The sequence below is a fragment of the Mesocricetus auratus genome, unplaced genomic scaffold (genome assembly GCF_017639785.1).
Source record: "Mesocricetus auratus isolate SY011 unplaced genomic scaffold, BCM_Maur_2.0 Super-Scaffold_100691, whole genome shotgun sequence".
Lineage (NCBI taxonomy): Eukaryota > Metazoa > Chordata > Mammalia > Rodentia > Cricetidae > Mesocricetus > Mesocricetus auratus.
The window spans coordinates 19,505,535-19,530,041 of record NW_024429267.1 but is presented as its reverse complement, the minus strand read 5'-3'; the positions used below and the strand labels follow the sequence as shown (position 1 = coordinate 19,530,041).

General features: G+C 38.3%; 1 protein-coding gene across 12 annotated transcripts in view; it reads right to left on the bottom strand.

Moving 5' to 3' along the window:
* Myo6 (myosin VI) overlaps positions 1 to 24,507 on the bottom strand; it is a 149,731-nt gene that overhangs the window by 58,116 nt on the left and 67,108 nt on the right. For all 12 annotated transcript variants that reach the window (XM_040740225.1, XM_040740224.1, XM_040740233.1 and 9 more), the window contains 11 exons: positions 22,205 to 22,260; positions 21,672 to 21,769; positions 20,832 to 20,996; positions 18,354 to 18,434; positions 14,660 to 14,840; positions 11,248 to 11,392; positions 9,905 to 10,062; positions 8,618 to 8,709; positions 6,770 to 6,842; positions 4,305 to 4,432; positions 878 to 973 (listed from right to left, as the gene is read on the bottom strand). In XM_040740225.1, coding sequence (XP_040596159.1) covers positions 878 to 973; positions 4,305 to 4,432; positions 6,770 to 6,842; positions 8,618 to 8,709; positions 9,905 to 10,062; positions 11,248 to 11,392; positions 14,660 to 14,840; positions 18,354 to 18,434; positions 20,832 to 20,996; positions 21,672 to 21,769; positions 22,205 to 22,260 — 1,273 coding nt within the window. The remainder of the gene's footprint in view (positions 1 to 877; positions 974 to 4,304; positions 4,433 to 6,769; positions 6,843 to 8,617; positions 8,710 to 9,904; positions 10,063 to 11,247; positions 11,393 to 14,659; positions 14,841 to 18,353; positions 18,435 to 20,831; positions 20,997 to 21,671; positions 21,770 to 22,204; positions 22,261 to 24,507) is intronic.

Genomic DNA, 24,507 nt, shown 5'->3' with positions numbered 1-24,507 from the left:
GTCATAACACACTGATGCTGTCCTCACTGTCTATAACACACTCATGCTGTCCTCACTGTCATAGCACACTGATGCTGTCCTCACTGTCATAACACACTGATGCTGTCCTCACTGTCTATAACACACTGATGCTGCCCTCACTGTCTATAACACACTGATGCTGTCCTCACTGTCACAGCACACTGATGCTGTCCTCACTGTCATAACACACTGATGCTGTCCTCAGGGTCATAACACACTGATGCTGTCCTCACTGTCATAACACACTGATGCTGTCCTCACTGTCACAGCACACTGATGCTGTCCTCACTGTCATAGCACACTGATGCTGTCCTCACTGTCATAACACACTGATGCTGTCCTCACTGTCTATAACACACTGATGCTGTCCTCACTGTCTATAACACACTGATGCTGTCCTCACTGTCTATAACACACTGATGCTGTCCTCACTGTCTATAACACACTGATGCTGTCCTCACTGTCATAGCACACTGATGCTGTCCTCACTGTCATAACACACTGATGCTGTCCTCACTGGCATAGCACACTGATGCTGTCCTCACTGTCATAACACACTGATGCTGTCCTCACTGTCAGAACACACTGATGCTGTCCTCACTGTCATAGCACACTGATGCTGCCCTCACTGTCTATAACACACTGATGCTGTCCTCACTGTCACAGCACACTGATGCTGTCCTCACTGTCACAGCACACTGATGCTGTCCTCACTGTCATAACACACTGATGCTGTCCTCACTGTCATAACACACTGATGCTGTCCTCACTGTCACAGCACACTGATGCTGTCCTCACTGTCTATAACACACTGATGCTGTCCTCACTGTCTATAACACACTGATGCTGTACTCACTGTTTCATAGCACACTGCCCCTGCAAAGTGCCTTATGATAAAACCTTCATCATCTCTGAGGTTCCTGTGGACAGCCAGCTTAGACTTTCTGGGAATCTAAGAAAAAAGCACAAATATAAGTTACTACATTGCCAAAAGACTGCCAGTCACTTTCCTTAGACAATTCCAAATGCAGGGTACCAAAAATAATAAGAGAATTTTCACATTTTTCATAATTACATGACTTTTAAATGTCAAATATACTTTAAAATATCTGCGGAATCTAACCAACAGCTAATTATGTCTTTGTGGAAATAAACCTGGTATAAGACCAAAATATATACATGTACATATCTACCACACTGAAAGCACACACACACCTTCTACACACAAAACATACACATGAGTACACCTCTTACACATAAAGCATACACACATGCATACCTGCCACACATGGAAGGTGTACACAAATGCCTGTCACACAAAAAATATAAGAATATACACACCTGCCACACATAAAACACATATGTATGTACACTTGTCACACACAAGACATATATATATATATATACATGCCTACCACACACGAAACATAAGCATATGCATACCTGTGACACATGAAACACATACATATGCACACTTGTCACACACAAGATTTATACACATACATGAATGCCACACATAAGACATGTACATACACACATACACCTGCCACACAAAAAACATAACACACATACATACACATATACACATGTGCTACAAACAAAACATGTATGCATGCATGAATGCTGCACACAAAATTTCACACATGGATGAATGTCCCACACAAAGTATACATACATGGATGAATGGCACAAACAAAACACACGTACATTCATGCCTGTCACACACAAAAACTTGGTTAAGAGTGCTTTCTGTTCTTCCAGAGGACTTGAGTTTGGTTTCTAGCACCCGTCTGGCAGCCCAAAACCACTATAGCTCAAGGTGATCCGACACCTTTTTTTGGACTCTGCAGGCACTACCCTGATGTGCACACACCCACTCGCAGATGTATAAAATTTTATTTGGAAGTAAACACAAAACACAGTTGCAAGCTTATTATAATCAGTCAGGTGATTTAAACCTCCCTCACCCCATGTGGGGACACCAGACCTTGAGCAGAAACCCACTTCCCCTTTGGCCTAGGAGCAGGCAGCTGTGAGACAATGTTTACTGAAAACAATTCAGTGCTATAAAGCTCTTGATAGGGCTCAGATAAGGGCTTGCTCACTGAAACACCATGACTTTGACACCCCCTACGGCTAGATGCTTCTTCCTGCTCCCTGCTCCCGGATTCTGGGGCCAGAGATTAAGCCACCAGCCAGGATGGTGAGAAGTCTGGGTGCTGTGAGAGGTGTGTGAGAGCTCGGTTGGAGAATTGTATGTAGATGGATGGCAGAAGTCCTTAAAAATGGAAGCGTTTTTTCTTGGGGAGTTCTCCTAGCCAACTTGGGGAGCAAAAAGTTTTCTAAAAGCAACCGACCGGTCTCTGTGTCATCTATCCCGTCCACCTCGCTACATTCTCGGATGCAGGCTGCACAGCAGGTGCAACAACCCCATGCTGTTTGTATAGGATGATTCTCAAGTGTGGCCAGGAAGGAAACCATGATATCAGCACAAGGATACTTTTGGTGTGTCTCAAAAACCAACTGTCCTAACATTTTACACAGTGAGCCTGAAACTACTTGAAGGAAACTACACCATTTCACGACAGTAACATTTAGTTACAGTATCATATATTTGAATTATTTAAACTTTCCGAAATTCTTTCACATATATGATCACATCTCTCTCTACAACTAATCCAAGGGGAAGGAGACAGAACCATTTAAAATGGACAGGCTAAGCCTTGGGACCCGAGGTCTGAGCTCTTAGAACAGAGAAAGGGCTGTCACTGAGAAGCCAAAATGGAGGCACTGCTGCCACGCCACCTTGCCTGCCTCCTAACTCACCGCATCCTCACATGCCATCAAGGCGTGTCACTTACCTCCCTCTCTGTCTCTCATCTATAGAATAAAGATACTGGTAGGATTAAATATAGTCATTCAAGCACTTGGACAATGTGAAGTGTTCCATGAATAGCCATCACCTTTATTTAAAAAACAAAGCAAATAAACAAACAAGCAAAAAAGACCAGCAAAACTAATGGCCTATGTAAATTTGGATTTATTGCTTTGTTCTTGTTTGTTCTCCCTGAGAAAAGCAACCAGGCCTCATTCCTGATATTTGAGCTTCTGGGATTATTCTGGTCACAGTTATGTTGACTGAGATCAGCACTCTTGGTGTAGGAACCATGTGTCAGTATTAGCAGAAGTTTTGTTGAGGACACATATTGTTTTGTTTCTTTTCACCCAAGTATTAAAAACGAGCTGTGCATTGTGATGACTACTAGAGATACGTAAAAACTGTAAGTCAATGGAGAAGATGGCTCTGAGGGTTCGAACACGAGTTTTTCCAGTGAAGCCAGTGAATCTATCTTCCACTGATGTTTGTTTTGTCAATTTTTTTATTTTAAATTGTCTTTGCCTCTTTTTTACCATTTTAATGGGGTCTCACATTTGGTGTGTATATGCTTTGTCACTTGTTAATAATGACCACAAATGAGCATATTTGTTACCATTCATTTAAGCAGCTTGACCCATCAAAGCAGTGACCATTACTCAATTTCACAACTTCAAACACATATGGTTAATGGAGGCATTTGCCAACGTGTACCCTAAGCCCTAAGCAATTCTAAGCAGCTTCTCTCATTTCTTTTTCTGTCTTCTTCTGAGGGAAGTGGGGAGAGCCCTGCTGCTATTCTCCCTGACAGGAAGTAACATCTACATTGGTGACTGAAATGCAAGTCAGGCTTTCTATACGCGGGTGAAGCTATTCTGTACTGTCTTAGGGGATGGCAGTTGAGTGGAGGAACAAGCGCAGAGTGAGAGGAACACAGGAAACTGTGCCACGCTCACAGAAGAGCAGCCTCACTTTCACTGGCACAGGGCTCAACCTGGGCACTTGTTTTTATTGCTCGCCTTACCTTACCAAATCTTTATACCGCCTGATCTTCTTGCCAATTCAGTATCATTGCCCGCTCTGGGTGCATGAGCTACTGCACTCAGCTAAAGCTTGTCTGTCAAATGTGTGTGTGTGCGCACTCGCACACACATATGCACAATCATGCACATGAGCACATGTGTGAGCACATGCATGAGCACACACACACGCACATACACACACACACAAGCATACACACACACTTTTATGACCATCTATAGGAAATATCTGCTGGCTTTAACCTAATTGTTCTAATCTTTGGATCACTTTTGACTCTAGTTGTTAACAATATCTGAAATCTAGTGCAGCTGTTTGCTTAAAGATTTCCCTTCCCAGTAGAAGCTCCTCTGTAGAACGGCAAACTCACAGAGAGGCGAAAGTGGTCCTTGTGCTTCTGGTGAACTGCAGATGTAAAGTGCTGGTCACTCGGCTGTGGAAGACGGTTTTCTTCATCCAGGATATCCAGGATTCCCACTAACTTCACTTCAATTAAGTCTGTTTCAAGATATCAAAACATTCATAGCAGTGAAACGATGCTTTAAAGAGTGTTGCTGGGGGTGGGGGGTGGAATGTAAAATGAAATCAAAAAATAAAAAAATTGGAAAAAAAGAATGTTAACTCAGTTTCAAGAAGCATTTTGAAAAAAGGTAAGAGTTAAGCATGAACATACTCTATCAAAGGCTATCTAGAAGTAGAAGAGTATTAATTTCAAATGTGATCATTTATTTAAAGGTAATATCATAGTTTTAATACACGTTTTGGAAAAAACAACTTCACAAAGAAAGTGACTATTCAGCTCCTGCGTCTATGGCCCCAAGAATGTCAGAGAATGGGGTGAGCGATTGTAAAAGTCAGAACGCAAGGGCATCTGCTCAAGACTGTCGCTCCTAGAAAAAAGCTGCATAAATACTACTGGAACAATGGCAATATCAATAGACACATTAATATGGGAAGGGGAAAATTCCGTGTGGTTCCGCCCCTAGAACTATAGGCAAGTAGTGAGTTTTGGGAGAATTAGCCTCTACCAGAAACAAGCCCCCTTATTGTTTCTCCAATGCAGAGTGTTCAGCCTTGAAACCATATATATACAAACAACAAAATGGATTCAGCAGGGTGTGTGTGTGTGTGTGTGTGTGTGTGTGTGTGTGTGTGTGTGTGTATGCGTGCGTGCATGTATAGATGTATGTGTATAACAATAACAAAGAAAAAGAGTCCATTAACTTGAAAGGGAGCATGGGAGGAGTGTGAGGGAAGGTGGCCGGGAAGGGTTGGATGCAGGAAAGGGAAGGAGGAAGTGATGTAACTCTATTTCAATCCAAAACATTTAAATATTTTTTTCAAAGATAGTAACTGATACCATAAGCATTCTTTGTGTACACTAGGGTAACTGTCTAAGGATCCAGAACCTCCAACTTCCAGATGACATCTACATTCAAACTCAAATAAAACGACACAAGATTTTATATACAGAGTTTCTTAATATCATGTTCAAAATTTGATTTTAAAACTTCAAACAAAATTTTTAACAACAGTGTATTTTTATGTTCCATCCTTTATGTTGCTTGGATTTTCTGCCTAACCAAAATAACAATAAATTTTAAGCATCTTACATAAATCATATATATATGTATGTATGTATGTATGTATATATATATATATATATGTTGGAATACAGTTCCAGAATACAGAAAGAGAAAGGTTCCCAATGCATCTAGCAAAAGATGATGCTTCTCTGAGAACTGATGGTGAAGCAGGTTGAATACACTGAACTAAGCTGTAAATGAAGGTATCCCAGTAGGTACTGAGTGAGACAGAGTCGGACAAAGGATCAACAGAGGGGAAGAAATTGCAGCAAGATTAACAACCCCCACAGCCAAGGCCCAGAGATGAGAAAAGCCACAGTGACTACAGGATATTCAGTAGACCAGGGTAAAACAAGAAAGTCTTTGAAAGGCTACAGTGATATAAAGTGATACTGCTACTGTATTGTGTTGCCAAAGTCTAGCATATGAGTTATTGACTGGACCATCAAATTGAGTTTTCAACTCCCAGACTTGCCCAACATTTGACTTTAGAGATGGCATAGGAAAGAAAAGAAAGAGGATGGGAAATAAGAGAGATGGCTCAGTGACTAAAAGGAGCTGAGATTGATTCCCAGCATCCACACAGAAGCTGACAACCATCTTTAACTCCAGTCCCAGGGGATAAGACGCCCTCTTCTGGCCTCTGTGGATACCAGGCACAAATGTAATTCCCAGTCATCCATGCTGGCAAACCATCCATGAAAATAAATAAATAAATAAATAAATAAATAATAGACAAAGAGCTACCTGGAAGGCAACGGGATAAGGTTTCTTTGTTAATAACTCAAAGCAAAGCAGAGACCCTGTTCTGCTGCTGACATAATATTATCTATATTTAACACGGAATGTCCAAAGCCAACTTGTAAACGGTGAGAGAAACAATCAATCCACAGAAGAACACAGGACTAAAAGCCCCAGGCAAACTACCTACTTCATCACAGGAGATGGCATACCTGTCTGCTTGCTTCCTGAGTAGTGGAACTCCCTTCCTAGCTCACAAAATAGCATTCTAACTAGTAAAATGCATAACACAATAAACAGAGATTTTAGGAGAACTTTCAACAAAGCTGACAAGAATGCCTTGACAGGAAATGTAACTGGCAAGAAGTTCTAAAGAAATCCCCCTTTCCAACACCACAGTCCCAAGTCCTATAACTGTTGTCTAAACTACTGAACGCAGAGGTGTTTCCAGCAAATACATTCACTGTCTCTCCCCTACTTCTCAAAGGAAGAATAACAATATCCATACCTATACAGTCCTGATTGTCCACGTAATGCACTTCATTAACACCCAGGCCCTCTTTCTGATATAGCTCTTGTTCCTGTAAATCAAATATTATAATCATTAATATGGGAATACCATACAACATAAAATGCCCCCAGTGTTTGGTGTCACTTGTAAACAACAGTTACCGGTTAAAATGTAAAATCTTTACCAGAATGTATAGCTCTAAATGGTTTCCTGAAGATGGAACCAAGTTTGAATGCTTGTAGCCAAATAGTAACATCAGGAAAATTAGCATGTAACTACAAATAGATTCAGAGACTTACAGAAAAATAATATATGTAATTAGGAAGAATAATATACCAATGCTATCTCAATGAAAATATATTTTCTGTAGGTAAAGTCAGTATCTTCTTTAAATAAGTTTTGAATATTTTTTATCATATAGGTAACCCATACATTGAAATTAAGTTAGTGTGTTCTAACATTTCTTTTCCATCAACAGCTAAATATTTCTTCTCATGACCTATAACAGGGAAGTTTCCTCACATTCTAGAAGGCACCATCAACTTGGGCCCAATCTGATTTGAAATTCATGTATATACTTAAAGGACTGTACTAAAAGCAAACATAAATGAAGACAGTGAACCTTTTTACATGGTTCCTAATTCTATATAGAGTTTGAGCTGGGTTGGTACGGAAGGGAAGCATTTTACTATGTTACAAACAAAGCACGCGTGTGTGACTTTACCACAAAGCAAGGACTAACGCAATTGAACAGAACACAGGCACTGTCTGTATCTTCTTTACTCATTTGTTTATGCTACAACTGATTAACTACAATCTATTCAAAAATGAACAAAAGCTACAATGTGCCAAAAACCTTGCAGAGAAAAAAAAAACTTTTGGGGAAAGTAGAGGAGACAGTAAAGGGGGAAAATAACAAAACACTGCATATTTCAGCTCAAATACTAGGAAAGGCAATGCTGATACAAAGGAAGTATAAGGTGTGGTGGACCCTAGGGAAGTTCTGAAACACCCTCAGACCTGCCTTCTTCATCTGGACAATGAAGGGCTGGCTTGGATAAACTTTCCAGTCCCTCTGTTCTAACATCTTCAATCAGCAAAGCCCATCCCAGATGGTACAGAAGAAGGAAAATAAAGGAATTGGTAGAAAATACTGGAGAATTCGGGTTTAAGGAGAGAAAATAATGAGCCTTGGAACAAATCAGTTTATCCAAAGCTATCCTTGCTTTGAGTAATCTGCAAAGAACCCTAAAATAACTTTTCCTAGTCTATCTTGGTCTTCTGAGCATCCTCCATGCCCACAGTTTACATACTGGGAACACAGGAAGGAAGTTCCTTCCTGAGGGAGAAATGGCAGCCAGTCAAAGATAGGCCACTCAAAAGCAGTTTGTGACACACAAGAAAACAAGGAAGGAAAAGTGCTATCCAGAGGTACTCCTGACCAGTGGCTGCCCAAAGGTCTCCTCCTGACTGGTGGCTTGGCAGCATATGGGGATCGAGGACAAGTGGGAGGCAGAGCAAACGGAAGCAGGCACTGAGAAGGACAAGAGGCCAAGGCCAGAGATGAGAGTGGGCAGCTGTTTAGCAGTGGCAGAAACAGAGCCAAGCAAATCAAGATGAAAAACACAAGCTGAGCTGACTAATGAAAGTCGTTGGTAAGAAATCACAGACCCTCCCTTCTACAAAGCTGCCCACTAACTCTTCCAAGGGCCCCACACTTCAGCTGAGCAGCTAGTGCCTCCTGGACCACCTGACACTTCATGCCAGACTCCATCAGCTAGGGCAACTGCAATGTGACTGTCTTCCCTGATGTGGATCTATAATTCCAACAATGACATTACTCACCTCCTTCAGGATCCTCTCGTTAAAAAACTGCTGAAGTTTTTCATTGCAATAGTTAATGCAGAATTGCTCAAAGCTGTTGTGTTCAAAGTACTCTAAAAACATAAAACAGAGGAGAGTTGTCAGCACCCAACAACAGTGCTCACTGATTTATCCCAGGATAAAATGCAGTAACAGTCCTGTACATGCTTTGTTTTAAAATCAAGTTTGCAAAACACATAAAAGTCTCTGTCCATCCCCAAAATGTTCTTAACTCCAGACATACTTTGTCAGACTACACTTAGGTATCAGAAATACCTTGTTCTACCAGGACAAACACATGTTCTAGAGTGAAAAATCAAAACGCTACAAGTCATCTCTCTCTAACATAAATCTCTAAAGCACAGGTACTAAAACAACCTAAAGTATAAATGAGATCTTTCACCTGCTTATTCCATTACCAAAAACAAAAACAAAAACAAAAAAAAAAACAAAGATGCTATGATCGTAATGTGTCCTAAAGTTAAGGGTTGGATTATGTCTAAGATGCATGAGACTACAATTTTACACTCTGGACAAGTGTGCCATGCTAAAAAGTGTCTGAAGGCCATAAGATTCTATTGGTGATGGGGGTTCTCTGTTTCTGAACTAATTAGCCTTAGCAGCAGCACTCAGCTTATCTTCATTTATTTCGGCTGTGCTCTAAGAAGATGGCGCCCTCTCCACTGCAGCAGGTGAGATGAGCGTGTTTCCATTTCAGCACTAAGCTGCTTCCTCTGAAAGCTGCGATGAAATGCAGACAAGAACGTATACAGAAAATATATCACAGAGTCACAAGCAGAGAAAGTTTGGGATACTTCTTCACCTGAACTGTCAACTTAACTAGATTGATAAGTACCTAGAACATTGTTAGAGCACACCTCTGGTGTTTGCGAGGGGATTTCACACAGCGCTACCAAACAGAGTGCCTCTCCCTGAATGTGAGAAGTTCTACCCTAGAGGCTGGGGGTCCAGGTGCAGCAAGAGGGGGAGAATCAGAAATCTGCCAAATATAGTCATATCCTCTCTCTCCTCCCCTTCCACCTCCCTTTTTCCTCCCCTCCCGGCCTTCAGGCTGTGAGCAGCTCTGTTCCACCATGGCCGCACTGAAAACAGAAACCTCTAGCCAGGATAAAGGTCACCTTCTTTTGCTTCTTCTTGGTATTTAGTCATAACAATGAGAAAGGCTAACACAACAGCTTTAGAGAAAATATTTTTATATTTGTAAAAAGAAGGTTATCATATACAAATTAACAAAGAAACAATACTTACCAAAACCAGCAATGTCCAGGACTCCAATAAAATAAGAGGATGTTTCAAAAGGAAAACACTGATTTACTCTGTTCACCACATGGTCAAAAAGATGGCTATAGACAGTCTTTGCCAGAGCGTCCCGGGCATTGTTTGCTTGTTCCACTTTCAGAGGGACCCTACAGGGAAGAAAAAAGAATATTCCAAAAAAGTCCTTGAAGTGAGACACCATGAAAATAATGCCAGATATATAAAGTCAAGGTATAGCTGACACACTGGCTATGAGGAACAGCTGCCAAGCTTCCGGTGAGCAGGCAGGGATAAAGTAAGGACTAAATTACAAGAGACGAACTAAAACAATTAAAATCAGACTAAAATATAACACTGGGAATAAGTGACTTAAAAATCATTTTAACATCCAACCTCACTTTACACTAATATATGAAAATTATTTAGAAAAATAATTTTTATTTTGTAAAATATGAAACGAATTATGTTTAATTCAGGGAAATGTTAAAGTTTGGCAAATTATTTAACATAGTTAGAAAAATACTGACACCTTAAAATTTGAATTCTCTAACTCCTGTATGTAGTAACTATATGGGATGATGAGTAAACTGATGGGCTTAGTGAGAACACCTGTCTCAAAAGATGCGGTAGAAAGTGATTGAGAAAGATAACCACCTCAGGCTCTAGACCACACGCGCACGCACGCACGCACGCACGCACACACACACACACACACACACACACTACACAGGCACCAAGTGTACACACACTCTGTAGTCAACCACCCTAACATGTACAAACATCACACTCACACATATACCCTCACATCAGACAAGCGAATAAATACTTCCTAGGAAACAAGAAATTAAAAAAAAACTTGGCTGAAACCTTATTTTCTATCGCTTGCAATTAAATGAAAAATAAGTGGAAAGTGAAGCTGTTTCCTGGATATTCTATAAAGTGAGTTACACTTAGTAGGAGTGCAAGCACACACCATTTATGTGGAAAGCCACTTTTGAGGTAAAATGATCTCTTGCCTAAAACAATCAGATATCTTGATACTGACTCACATTTTTGTAGTTAAGCAAAAACAAACCCACTGCGCTAATAAATTCCATTTTTGTATCAATGCAGAGTATCTGCAATAGACAACTCCAAGCTGTGCAAATCCCCGTTTATTTGTGTGGTGAACTGCAGTCCTTGGAAGCACAGATTTTTCATCTTTCAAGCACAGCTTGAACATTAAAATGGGAAGAATGAATGACGCGCAAGCATTGACCTTAACTCTGTGTTCTCAAAATCCACACGTTTTCCCTTGACAAGCCACAAGGCATGCGCAATGAGGAAGAACTCACTTTATTACAGTTCCTTTGGTGCCCCCTGCTGTGGTGAGCATCACTCTCGTGGTTAAACTGACTCGCAGATCATCTTGGTCCAACCCCAGCAATTCAGCACAATACTCCAGTGATGGGGTGGATTTGTTCTTCAGATTGCAACCACCTAATGGGAATGTTTCAATGTGAAATTAATAAGCACTCGATAAGCAAGGCCTTCTAGATTCATTTCTTAGAATTTTTTTAACTTGTGTAATATTATGGGATAGATGAGGCTCATTTCTAACTTTCAAACCCAGCCCACTTTTTTCTATCCTTACTGGATAGCCCTACTAACAAGCTAAACAGAAAACCCTAGCGGAGGACAAATCCATGGTGTTAGAGATTCTTCCTGCCAGCAGATTCACCCAGTTACTGTTACCTGCTACCAACCGAAGCAAAAGTATTCTGGAAATTTCCAGAAATAAACAATTCCTAAGTTTTAACTTGTGCATTCTTCTGAACAGTGCGACAGAATCTCCTGCCATCCTGCCAGGACAATAATCCGTTTCTCTAACATATCTACACTAAAATTACACAAAAAATAGTGATCACCAGGCAGCCATTAGTTTATTCCTTTGTACCATATTACAGCATTTCTCACAAGAAGGAATTTTTTTTAATCTTAGAAAGGCAAAAACTGTAAAAATAATACAGATCATTTATGTAACTCCCTAAAAACATCTCTAAATGTTTTTATTACTGTTATGTTGTTTATTGTGATATTGTTACCGTTGTGGCACATATATTTGTTACATGGGATTTTTAAAATATAGGCAGTCCTAACAGGTATTTTCTATACTTCCACTAAATAAAACAATTTTATAACATCGGGGAGTTTTACAGAGGTTTGCTGGAAAATGAACTTTATGTTAAGAATCATTATAAAAGTACTGGGTTTCTGTGCAAGTCACTATGACCGCGTAAAGCTTAATTTTCTAGGAAGAAGGGAAAGAAAGCATTTCTAATTAGCAGGGAATGATTTGGATCCATGGTAAGTCACACAAAAAAATGAAGATAAATACAACAAAAGTAGCTATGAAAACAAAAATTATCCCATGTTTATCTCATCCCAATCTCCTCAGCATTCTGTTTCTTCTCCCACAACAGAAAGAAGCGTTTTAAAGTAAGAGAGAAAGCAAACACATGCTAAGTCCCTTTTGATCACTTAGCATGCTTCAGCAGGTAACATGAGGGGTAGGGTATTCTACACAGCTACATGCTCTTCCTTGGGGCAGTACTAAGAGTCAGGAAAGAGCCACTTACCACACATCTACCATTCCCATGAACGTCAATTATTCTACACTTTAAATTACTTTGGTGTATTATTTAGCCTCTCCCAAAGCTCCCTTTCTGTAACAATGCTAAAATACAAACAAAACATATGTTGCAATATACTTTCAGAGGAAATTTTCCAATTCCTCTTTTAAAAAACTCTAAAGATTATTAATGCATGTTCCAAGTACCTAATTTAATGCATCTTCAATTCAATGAATAATAGTCTGTATGTTACTTGATTTATTCACTTACTATCTGCCAAACACCAGTATTCAAAATGCTTTGTAACTACTTATCTCATTGGCCCCCTCAGCATGAGTTGGGGGCTACTATCTCTTTAGAGTGAGGAAATGAAAACAAGGAATGCACAAGGTCACACAAGCAGATAGCACATGACGAAACAATTTGATTGATGGTCATGTGTTCATCCATTACACTATGTTGTGTCTAACATTATTGACTTTACAGATCACTGGACAATAGATCTGAAAGTCACTGAAGACTGCCTATCTTAGTCTGCTTACTCACAAATGACAAGGCTCAGTGGCCCGAAGGTAATGAGACACAATTATGACAATCTTCCGAGCCAGTCAGACACAAGACAAACCAGGCTCTCAAGTCTATTACTTTATAAGTAGCATGCTCAATACTACTATGTAGGTTCCATATCTGCAAAATGAAGGCACCGCCGATCTCATCATTTTTATATGTTTCAGTTACGATTATGAAGGATCTTATGCATAGAAGACACCCCCACCCAGTGTGTGGGGATCAAATGTAGGGCCTCAAAAAGGCTAAGCAAAGCTGTGTATCATGGTACACACCTGTAATCCCCAAACTTGGAGTTGGAGGCTGGAAGGTCACTTTGAGGACAGCCTAGGCTATATGAGACCTGTCTCCAAAAGGGGGAGAGAGGTTTCAGGAGACGTAGCTCAGTGATTAAGAGCACTGTCTGTTCTTCCAGAGAACCCAGGTTCAGTTTCCAGAGCCCACAAGGGTGGTTCATAACTGCCTATAGTTCCAGTTCCATAGGATCTGATACCCTCTTATGGCTTTTATAGGTACCAAGCACATATGTAGAGTGCATGCATTCATACATTAAAAACACATACACACACACACACACACACACACACACACTTCAAATTTTAAAAAGAGGGAGAGATGGAAACAGCTGAGAGGAGGGCAAGTATTACTGAGGTAATCTTGAGCCCAACACATTGTTCCTTAAGTAGTCTTTCCTTCTTTCTCTGAGACTCTGTTCTATACATATACTATTACTAGGAATTGCACTTTTTAAAAGCACTTATGGATTATCTCATTTTGCAAAAGAATATACCTGTGGGAGCTGACGCCAAAGCCCATAGTATTGGCTGCTGTATTAAGTGGTGCTTCAGACTCTTAACGCATCCTTGGTGTAAGTTTCTAGCAAAATGTATTAATGCAGGGCTAGTAAATGTTTTCCTCTGAGGGAGCGGGTAGCAAATACTTTTGTTTTCAGAAGGCAAGGTCTCTGAGGGCACAGCTTTGCCACTGAAGCACTCACACTGGCATAAACTATACATAGACAATGGAAGAAGCTAAATTCCACTAAAATTTTACTTACAAAAGCAGGTGACAGGCTAGATTTATCACTTCTATATTCAGGTATCAAATCTGCAATTATATATAGTCTTATTCTTTAAATAAGAAATGGAAACATTAAAACTGAAAAGTTACTATCTTGGTTGAATTTAAATACTTTTCAACTTCCATAAGAATGAAATTTCCATTTTTATCACCCACTAAAGAATGATAGGCTGCTATTTGTTAAATTACCCCCATTAATTTAGATCTATGAAACAGAAAAGGCAAAATAGATATTAACAGATAAAAGAATTATTCCATCAACTATTTAAAGTACATTATTAACTGGAAAAATTTTAAGTACAAACCAAATAATAGCAACTAATTTGTTCAAAACATTTTCTTTATCTGACAAATGGCCGTAACAGAGAGTGTCCCAGAAATTGTTGTAATATCAACAAACTACACACAAATGACTGAATATTCATATTACTAGGAGATGACAAACATACTCAATTTTATTCTTTAGTTAAGAACTTAAAGAAACAACCTGAAGTGCTTCCAGCTTCTTCAAAATCAATATTTCCAAGGTGTAGGACACCAGCTACGACTCGAAACAGATCAAGCTTTTCTTCATCATCCAAACCAATCTTTTTCATGGCTGTACACATCCTAATAAAATCTCCGTGGTCATCTAATAGAGGATCTTTCAAGGAACCTGCCTTAACATACTATAAAACAAGAGGGTATCAACCGATGGGTCTTTATGTGATTCAAATAAACTAAAAGCTACAGCACTAAGTCTGTTAATGCAATATACAGCATGCAAAAATAAAATCTGTCAACAGAAAAACTTAAGCATTTGAACACATTTAAAAACAGAATGGTATACAAAGTGTGTGCAAGAGCTCTCTGTATTATTTCTTACAACTTCATGTGAACCTACAATTCTTTCAATTAAAACAATAGAATAAGAGGTTTTGTAGTTAAAGTATGTTGCTAACTCTAAAGTATTGTGAGTCTAGGATGTTAGATAAATACAAATTAGTGAAAAAGGAAAGAATGGCTGGCTGAAATGAAGCAACAGCCTCCAATCAAAAAAGAAAGAAAAAGTAGCAATGGATGTGTTCACCCATCTGACTCTGTTAATCCACAATTTATACAATGTTCATGATAACCCATGTAGTTTGCAAATACATACAATTTTGTCAGTTAAAAATAAATATTGAAAAACAGGATAAGTAGAAATAATTGTAATAAAGAATTTAATGTTCCAATAAGCATAGCACTGGGTTAACTACTAATAATTACATCATATAAACAGAAGCAAATCCAGACAAGGTAACAGCATCCCCATGGCCTGACGAACAGTCCTATAACTTTTCTATTGCATGTATGAGATGAGGTGAATTACTACACAATAGGGAAATTCCAGGAATCCATGCAATGACTTTCTGAATTTAAAAAACAAAAAAGAAAGAGAGAAATCTGTTTTTCTCTCCTAGAAAAGCTTTCATCTCAAGCATTCACATGTTAGGATCTAGCAAACTCAGTGAAGAAAGCTAGGCCTGCAAAGCAAAAAGAAGTAACAAAAAAAGAAATTACTGGACACAGAAAAACTGATCTAGGAATTTTCCAGAACTTGAGCACTAAAAGATAAAGTTAAAATGTGGAAAGTCAGCATCAGAATTAATGAGGATTGAAGCTGTCTGAAGTTTTCTCCCAGCATGCAACTGCTTCTCATCTCCCAGCATGGAACTACTTCTCCAGTTAACAGTTTGCCTGCTTTTCACAAGATGCTTTAAATGCCTGACTGTGTGCCAGATTTCCGGAAAATGTCTAGAAAATGAAATTCTATTTCACTCTTTAAAAGAAGCAAAAGCAACATTCACATGCAAAGTTTATGGAAACCATCATGCAGAATTTTTAGTCTCGCAGCTGAGCATCTGCAGCATTTAAATGCTGTTTCTAATCAAATTTTCATGAACGTATGCATTGGCTTCACGGTAGACTGAAAATACTGCATTCTCCTAAATTTGCACACGGCATAAAGACATCCAGACAGAATGAAGCAAGGGTTTAATTAGTCAAAATGATCACCTCGTCCTCCTGACAAAGAAGACATAAAAAGTAATTTAGATACATTAATCCACTGCTCGTCTTTATATATTATACACATGCACATTCTCTTTCAGGGATGTAAGATTTCTGATAAAGCATCCCCACTCTAAAATATGGAAAGATGGCGTTTTCCTCCCAGCACAGAGCATTCTGTTCTTTGGAGGCTGTCATTGTTTTCTCTTCTCTCTACTGCTGTTTCCCATGTGTTTGTTCTTTTCATTTGTTTCCCCTACAGGACCACTGCAATTGTCTGGGATGTGCTTTGATTATCTTAATGACAAGACTATAACTTAAATATTTTGATGGTATGTTATGAAAACATAGTCTTTTTAAAGACGTAGTAAATGCTGTAATAAACGTTCATGTTGCTTCCAAAGTCTCAGCCATGGCTGTGACATAAAATTTACACAGAACTCAGATATCTATGTCTAAAATGACATACAAAGTATCAAATTAAACAAATATTAACTGCAGTTTCATGTGTTCATAACTTGAAAATAGAATTTTATTTTTTCTATACATTTATATTAATGTATTTTTATACATAATTTATCTTACCCAGTCTGAGTAAAGTCAAAACATCTGACTAGCAAATGCAGAACCATTAAAAATTGCTAACAGTAAAAAGTTATTCAACTAACATTAATATGTTTTAAAAATAATAGTCAAGATTAACTAGACCAATAACTAATCCTGATTTAGTTTTCATAACTTAATGTGATGTTTAGAAACAATATGACTCATTACTTGAATTCTGTGAGTTAAAATTTATAAAAGTTTAAAATTCTTAAATAATAATTACATCATTCTTAGATTATTTAGTGAGACCAAAATATATAAAACTACATAATATATTGCAGACATATATTATATATATATATATTATGTATACTGTATGCTTTCTATTACTGTTCTTCAAAAGACTCAAGTGTGGAAGACTTGGTTCCCAATGCAGCAGTACTCAGAGGAGTGGCTGGGGAAGTGACTGGACCATGGAGACAATGACCTCACCAACAGATTAATCCACTGATGGGCTCAAAATGTGATGGGCTACCAGGAGGTGACAGAAACGTGGCTGACCGAACTAGGGGTCTCTTCCTTGTCCCTGACACACACCCTCTCTCTCTTTCCTTTCCTCCACTTTGCCTCCCACTCACTTCCAGCCACCATGAGGTGAGCAGTTTTACCTAAGGATCTGACCTCTGCTGTCAATTATCCCTCACCATGGCCCAGAATCATGGAGACCGCTAACTGTAAACTATTACTTTAATTATGCAGAGGTGTGTTACCTTTATTTCTGCTGCATTTGTTTAATTATGTAAAGATGTATTGCTGTTTCACCTTGCCTGCCTAAAGCAACTGATTGGTCTAATAAAAAACTGAATGGCCAATAGCTAGGCAGTAGAGAGATAAGCAGAGCTGGCCAGCAAAAAGAAGTAAGAGGAATCTAGTCCAAGGAGAAGAGATAAAAGACAAAGAGAGGGAGACGCCCGGGGCCGGCCGGCCAGCCAGGCAGCCGCCAGCCAGCCAGATACAGAATAGGACACACAGAATAAAAGAAAGGTAAAAAGCCCCAAGTGGCAAAATGTAGATGGAGAGAAACAGTTTCAGTTCAAAGAGCTAGTGGGACAAGTCTAAGCTAAGGCCAAGCATTCATAACTAATATCAAGTCTCTGTGTCATGATTTGGGAGATGGTTGGTGGCCCAAAGAAAACCTGTTACAACTAACCATGGCCTGAAATATAAAATCACCAGCAAAAAAAAAAAAAACTTCCCCACTTCAAGATGATTTGCTCATGTGTTTTGTCACAGCAGTGGAAAGCTTACTAATAAACACACTTAATTATTAATAGTAATACCAGAGTAAGCTGCTAAAACATGACGATTCTGAGGCAATTTCATAGCATAGAAATTTAAAAAAAGAATATGAGGAAAGCAATGCATTTGTGCCCAGGGAGAACAGGAGTCTGCTCTTCTACATATGACAGAGGTTTAGAGCGTCCCACTACAAAAGAGACGTATCTCATGATGTGATTTTAAAACATAAACACCTGAAAGCAAGACATATCCATCATCAATATTTTTAAATTAAAGATTTTAATTTAAAAAATCATCTACTATACCTCAGGACTTTTTCGGTTCTGTAAAATCTGCTTGTCAGTTTCTTTGTTAGCGAAGTACCTAGTGCAACCTCGGTTTAAGTACTAAGAAAAGAATTGATGATACAGTTAACATAGGATCCACAGGGAAAGAACATGACTGCATAGTAAATTCAAGTTCAGCTTAAGCTACATAATGAACCTCTGCCCTAAGCAAAGAAACAAACAAAAACTAGAGTCCTGAAGGTGAAATTTAGTGACCCAGGATTAACCCTAGTATCCACAAGGCGGTGGGATTAATCTCAAGAATTGCAAAAACATGAAAGATCTAGGAAAGAGACTACTTCTTCCAGTCTCTCTCTGTTGAGAGCCTCTTCCTTTTCTTGCCATCTACTGTTACTCTATGTAAGTTTTCTTTATATTCTTGAATTTTTGCCTGACTGCACCAAACGCTTCCATAAAATGTGTAAAAGAAATTTTAAATGTATAATAATGTTGAGCATTTTTAACTTTTTATTTTGCAAAATACATTTGTAGTTAATACAAATATGTTAAGCCAGTAAGTCTCTATAAATCGGTTTGGATAAAGTAATGACGAAAATAAAGGTCAACCATTTTGAAAGCATTTACACCAGTCTTTTGTGTTTACAACTTGATCAGTAAATTATAAGGACAGAGTAGAACAAAAAAAATTGATGACATTATCAAAACATCTTCAAACCATTTAATATATACATATATATATATGTATATATATATATATATATGGGATAAAGGTATGGTTGTTTATAACATGACAGGAATATCCAAAATGGCATATGTATGTCCCCTGCTTTCAATCTTGCCACCACTGAGACTGTCCTAGAAGAAATGAAATCCATCCTAGTGGTCCATTCACAAAGGCAGGAAAGCCTTTGGTTACTTTTGGTAGCTGCCCTTGCAGGATGCCCCTCACTGTACAGGGAAAGGCTGCAAATTCTGAGACTGAAATGCTATACTCCCAAGCCTCCAAGCAAAAGGAAACACTATATTAAAGCCATAATAGTCACTTTACTTTCTAGCCAGCTAAGTGTTGGCAAAATCTAGACATATATCATAATTCATGTGGCTTCTAGTAACTTGTATTTTTTAAAAAATAAAAAAATCCTCCTCTTTTTTGTGAAGATATGATAAGCAATTAACTTCACATTCCAATTAGTTTGAGAACCTATTAATTGGAGGTCAGAAGAGGAAGTCAAATCACCTCAGATTGGCATTACAGGTGGTTGTGAGCCATCATGTGGGTGCTGAGAACTGAACCCAGGTCTTCTGCAAGAGCAGCCATTGTTCCTAACTGTGGAGCCATCTCTCCAGCCCCACACCAGCATTCTTTCAAGCAATCAAGTCTTCCACTAGGATTTTCAAATCTCTAATTACCACAGCATTGTGGGTGGGGCAGGCATATATAGTTTCTTACTATGCAGCATAACAATCAGACAATTGTGTGCATTTTCCATCACGTTCTAAGTTGCCCAAGAACAGGATAATGCCTTATTTATCTTTTAATCCTGGCACAATGTCTACCACCCAATAAGCAAGCAATAAGCATTTATTGCTGAAATGAACAAAGGGGTATAATAATGCATTATTTATTAACATTGGCTCAGTGATCAAAGTTTCTACAGTCACACTAAAGATAATCTTAAGGCTAGCATTACAAAACCTTATAAATTTCCAATTGGGTTTAAATAAGGTTTTAAACATCTGTCCTTTTACCCACTGAATTACACACCTTCTCATAAGCTATTATACATACTGAGAATCACTTATATCATGTATTTTGAAAATGTGATTCAGATTTCAGAGTTGCTTACATTTCTGAGTATTTGCATAAAGTTTCATTTTCCAGCTGAGCATCACAAATTCAAAACTACAAAGACCTAGACTTCACAGTGTTTGAGATTTGGGGTTTTTGTATTAGAGACATTGAACCTCATGATAGACTTACAAAAAAATCTCAATAGAGATCTCATCAGCAAGACTATAATTCTAACACAATGTCTAGTTACATCTCAGGTATTAATGGTGTCGAGGAGGGATGGCTACCTTGGCCCCTTCTGGATAATAGATACCTAAGTTTGCAAATGTTTTAAAACAGCATCACACTTGTACATGATCTGCAAACACACAGCCTATCAAAACTTCTAACTACATGGAAATTATTTATAATCCTTAATACAATGTAAACACTCTGTGAAGCAATAATATTCTTTGCTATTTAATAAAAATAACAAGAAACTAATACATGCTCAGTATGGATGTATTCTTTCTCATCCCCAATATTTTCAATTCATGATTAATTAAGCCTGAGATATAAAATTTGCAGATTCAGAAAGCCCACAATACTTCATTTAATGTAAGTTATATACAAATACAACTAGGCATCAAAATACAGTGAGTTTTAGCACTGAGAGAGTAAACAATTTGCAAACCTCTTATAAAATTTATTTTCCTTCAACCTACCCGAAAATTATCTGGGGAACTCAAGTGAAGCTTCTCCCTAATGTCTTCTGAAGCCCCAGCGCACAACCTGTAAAAAATATGGTAATTCCGCTCCTCTTTGCCTTGAACGCAGATCCTAGACTTCTCTAGAAGATAATGAGAAACAAATCCTCCAACAACTGAACTCTAAAAGACAAAATAGAAAATACATTTTTGCATCTATTGGATTGAAATATAAACTTAATGTTAATTTCATCTTTTCAAATAATCATTTGCTTAGCAAAGAAGTTAAAATATTTATCAAATATTACAAAGAAATACCTAAATGTAAGCTCTGAGTATTTCTACAACTCATCCTTCATTTTAAACACTGTTATCCTGTCTCCACTCTGATCCCTTCCAGCTTTTGAGCCTCTGCAGAATGAGAACTGACTTTGTGGTTGGCCCAGTGTCCCTCAGCAGCCCACAGACAGTTGCTGAAGAGCTCTCAGATTGCCAACACACTCACCTCATGCTGAGAAGACGCTAACTGCTCTAATGTGATCGTTACAGACTACACAGATCAACAGATATACACATCACTATATATCATGCTGTGTCCCATGAACATGCACATTATTACATGTTATCAAAACAATGAAAGAATCAAGTATGAGAAAAAATTAACTACAACGTTATGATTGATAATGCACTCAACTCCAATATTTTAAACTGAAGAGAAATTCTGAAGTCACTGCAAATTCACACAAACACACACAATGATAATAATAATAATAATCTTAGAAAGAAAAGTACTAATTCCAATTCTAATAAGACCCTTACAGTTACCACAAACACATCCCAAAAGCAACTTTCATTTACCTTTTCATTGAAGTGAATTTCCACAAATTTTCCAAATCGACTGCTATTATTGTTACGAACAGTCTTTGCATTTCCAAAGGCTTCTAAAAGTGGATTCGCTATTGAAAAAGAAATGAAAGTACTCCATCAAAAACTCACGAGAAAAGCATGAAGAAAAAATTTAAAGCAATATACATATTATGTTTCCATAGAGGAAAATTTGTGGAAAGTGATGGAATAAATGCTTTTAGAAATATTAGTATGGGAGAATTATCAAATAATGTCAAATTCCACAAGTGTGAAATGTTTACCCACTGTCATGGTTTTACTTTTGATTGACAAATGGACAGGATCTATAGTCATCTATAAAACTAGCCTCCAGCACAGAGAAAGACAATAGGCTAATAGATCAGCATGAAAGTAATATCTAAGCAAAGATTTATAGAGATGGAAACTCGTCCATCTCTGGGAGAAAAGCATTGTAGATCACAGATAAGATTCTTCTGAGTTACCTTCAGAGGTACCCAACATTAAAAAATAAAAATCAACAGTACCTTCAACAATTCTATCATCAATATCTTGACCAGTTCCATAAGATTCTGTCAAGTATCTGTTTAAAATACAGAATTTTAAAATTTTGAATAATATTCAGTACAATATATCTATAAATTTACTGTTTTATATATATGTCAAACTGAAACATGGATCATCATTGTAACTGTTTAGCATTGTTTTTAAACTTTTATTATATTTTTATTTATGTTTCTGTATGTATCTTGTGTGGGTATGTGCAGGTCATGGAATTGTATTTTTAAGCTGTTTGGAAATATTCTGATTTTTAACAAATCTTCAACTAGATTTATATAAGTATCTCAATTAACTATTTAACGTAATAACTATATACACCTCCATAACGAATAGAAACCTTCGTAAAGGACCCCACCATGAAAAAAACTAAGAACTGTAATAAGTTAGGAACAATACTGATAATAATTCAGAATGTGCTGGTCCTAGCAGTAGCTTCACCACTGGATTTAACTTCCTTCGATATGTGTGATGATTCGCATTGATCATCAACTCCATAGGACCTAGAATGGCCTAGAAGACAGGTATCAGCCACGTCTGTGAAGGACGTGGTTAGATAGCTGAGGTGGGAAGACCCATCCTGCGCATGAGTGACAGCATGCCACATACTGGGGTCCTAGATACTTGGAGAAGGTCTAACAGGCTAAGCACAGCACTCACTCATCCCTCTCTACCCCCTGACTGTGGCTTCAATGTGACCAGCTCCTGTCAGCACGCCTTCTCCATGGTGTGTTTGAACCTTGAACCATGAGTCAAGACGAATCCTTCCTCTCTTGATTCCTTCTTGTCTGATATTTTGTCACAGCAATGAGACAATTTATAGGATTTAAATTAAACAATGAAACTATAGTCGTGTAGCAATGCTCCTTCCACTTTAAAAAGGTTATGGTTGTACACCACATGTTGAGAGTTTAGTATGATGGTAGAAAGGGGATCTGATGATAGAGGGATAAGAGGAAGTCTAAATAAAAAGTAGTTTCAAAGATATTTCATAGCACCAACACTGAGAATACAATGGAGATCCATAGCCCAGCACCAGGCCAAGCTCTGGGAATCCAATCGAAGAGAGGGAGGAGGTTATATGAGCAAAAGGGATCAAGAACAAGACAGGGAAACCTACAGAGACAGCTGACTTAACTCCTGGGAGCTCACTGAGTTTAGACCAACAGCTGGAGCCTGCATGGAACTGAACCAAGCCCTCTGCCTGTGGGCGACAGTTGGGTAGTCTGGTCTGTTTGTGGGACCCCTGTCAGTGGGACCAGGATCTATCCCTGGTTCATGAGCTGGCTTTTTGGATGGGATGCCTTGCTCAACCTTGATGAAGGGGGGATGGTTTTTGTCCTACCTCAACTGAATGTGCCAGGCTTTGTTGACTCTTCATGGGAAGGGAGGCCTTACCCTTTTCTGAGGAGTGGATGTGGGGTAGGCTGGGGGTGGTAGGGAGGAGAGAGAGATGAGGGGAGGGAAGGGGAATTGTGGTTGGTATGTAAAATGAATAAAAATTTTAATTAAAGAAAGAGAATAGAATGTCCATTTGGATTTTAGAGAAACATTCCTGGGTTTGTCACTGCCTAGCAAGCACTAACTTCTTACAGAATCTCCCAAGAAACAACACATCAGAGACAGCTTTCTCTGAGACAGCAATCTCAGAGAGATTGACTTCCATATGTTTCTTTCTTCCAAACTATTCCATAAGGTATAAAACAGTATTAAAAATCAATCTGCTTAAATACACTGCCATTACCCACACACACACACACAAACACACACACACACACACACTCAAAACTGCACTATTCACAGTGGCCAAGTGACAGAAACAACCAAACTGCCTATCAATACATGTACAAGTACAGCAAATACAATAAATTCCTGCGATGAAATTTATTCAGCCCTAAAATTAAGGAAGGAAATTCTAATGCATACTATAACATAGGATACATATTATAACATGAGTGATTATATTTTTTAAGAGTCATGGTCTTACAAAGTTCTCTAGGCTCCTATACCCTTGAAATGAAAGTAATCTTCCTGCCTCAATCTCCTAAGAAGCTGAGTGTGTGTGAGTGTGTGTGTGTGTGTGTGTGCATTGTATGTATACACATATAGGCGCATGTCACTATAACCAGCTCAAACATGAGTGAATCACATATTGAACGAAATGAAGTAAGGAAGTCACTAAAAGATTAATACTATATGATGCCGCTTAAATAGGTACTCAGAGAAATCCAAACGGAAAGTAATATTTTATTTATGTACTATTTAATGAGTA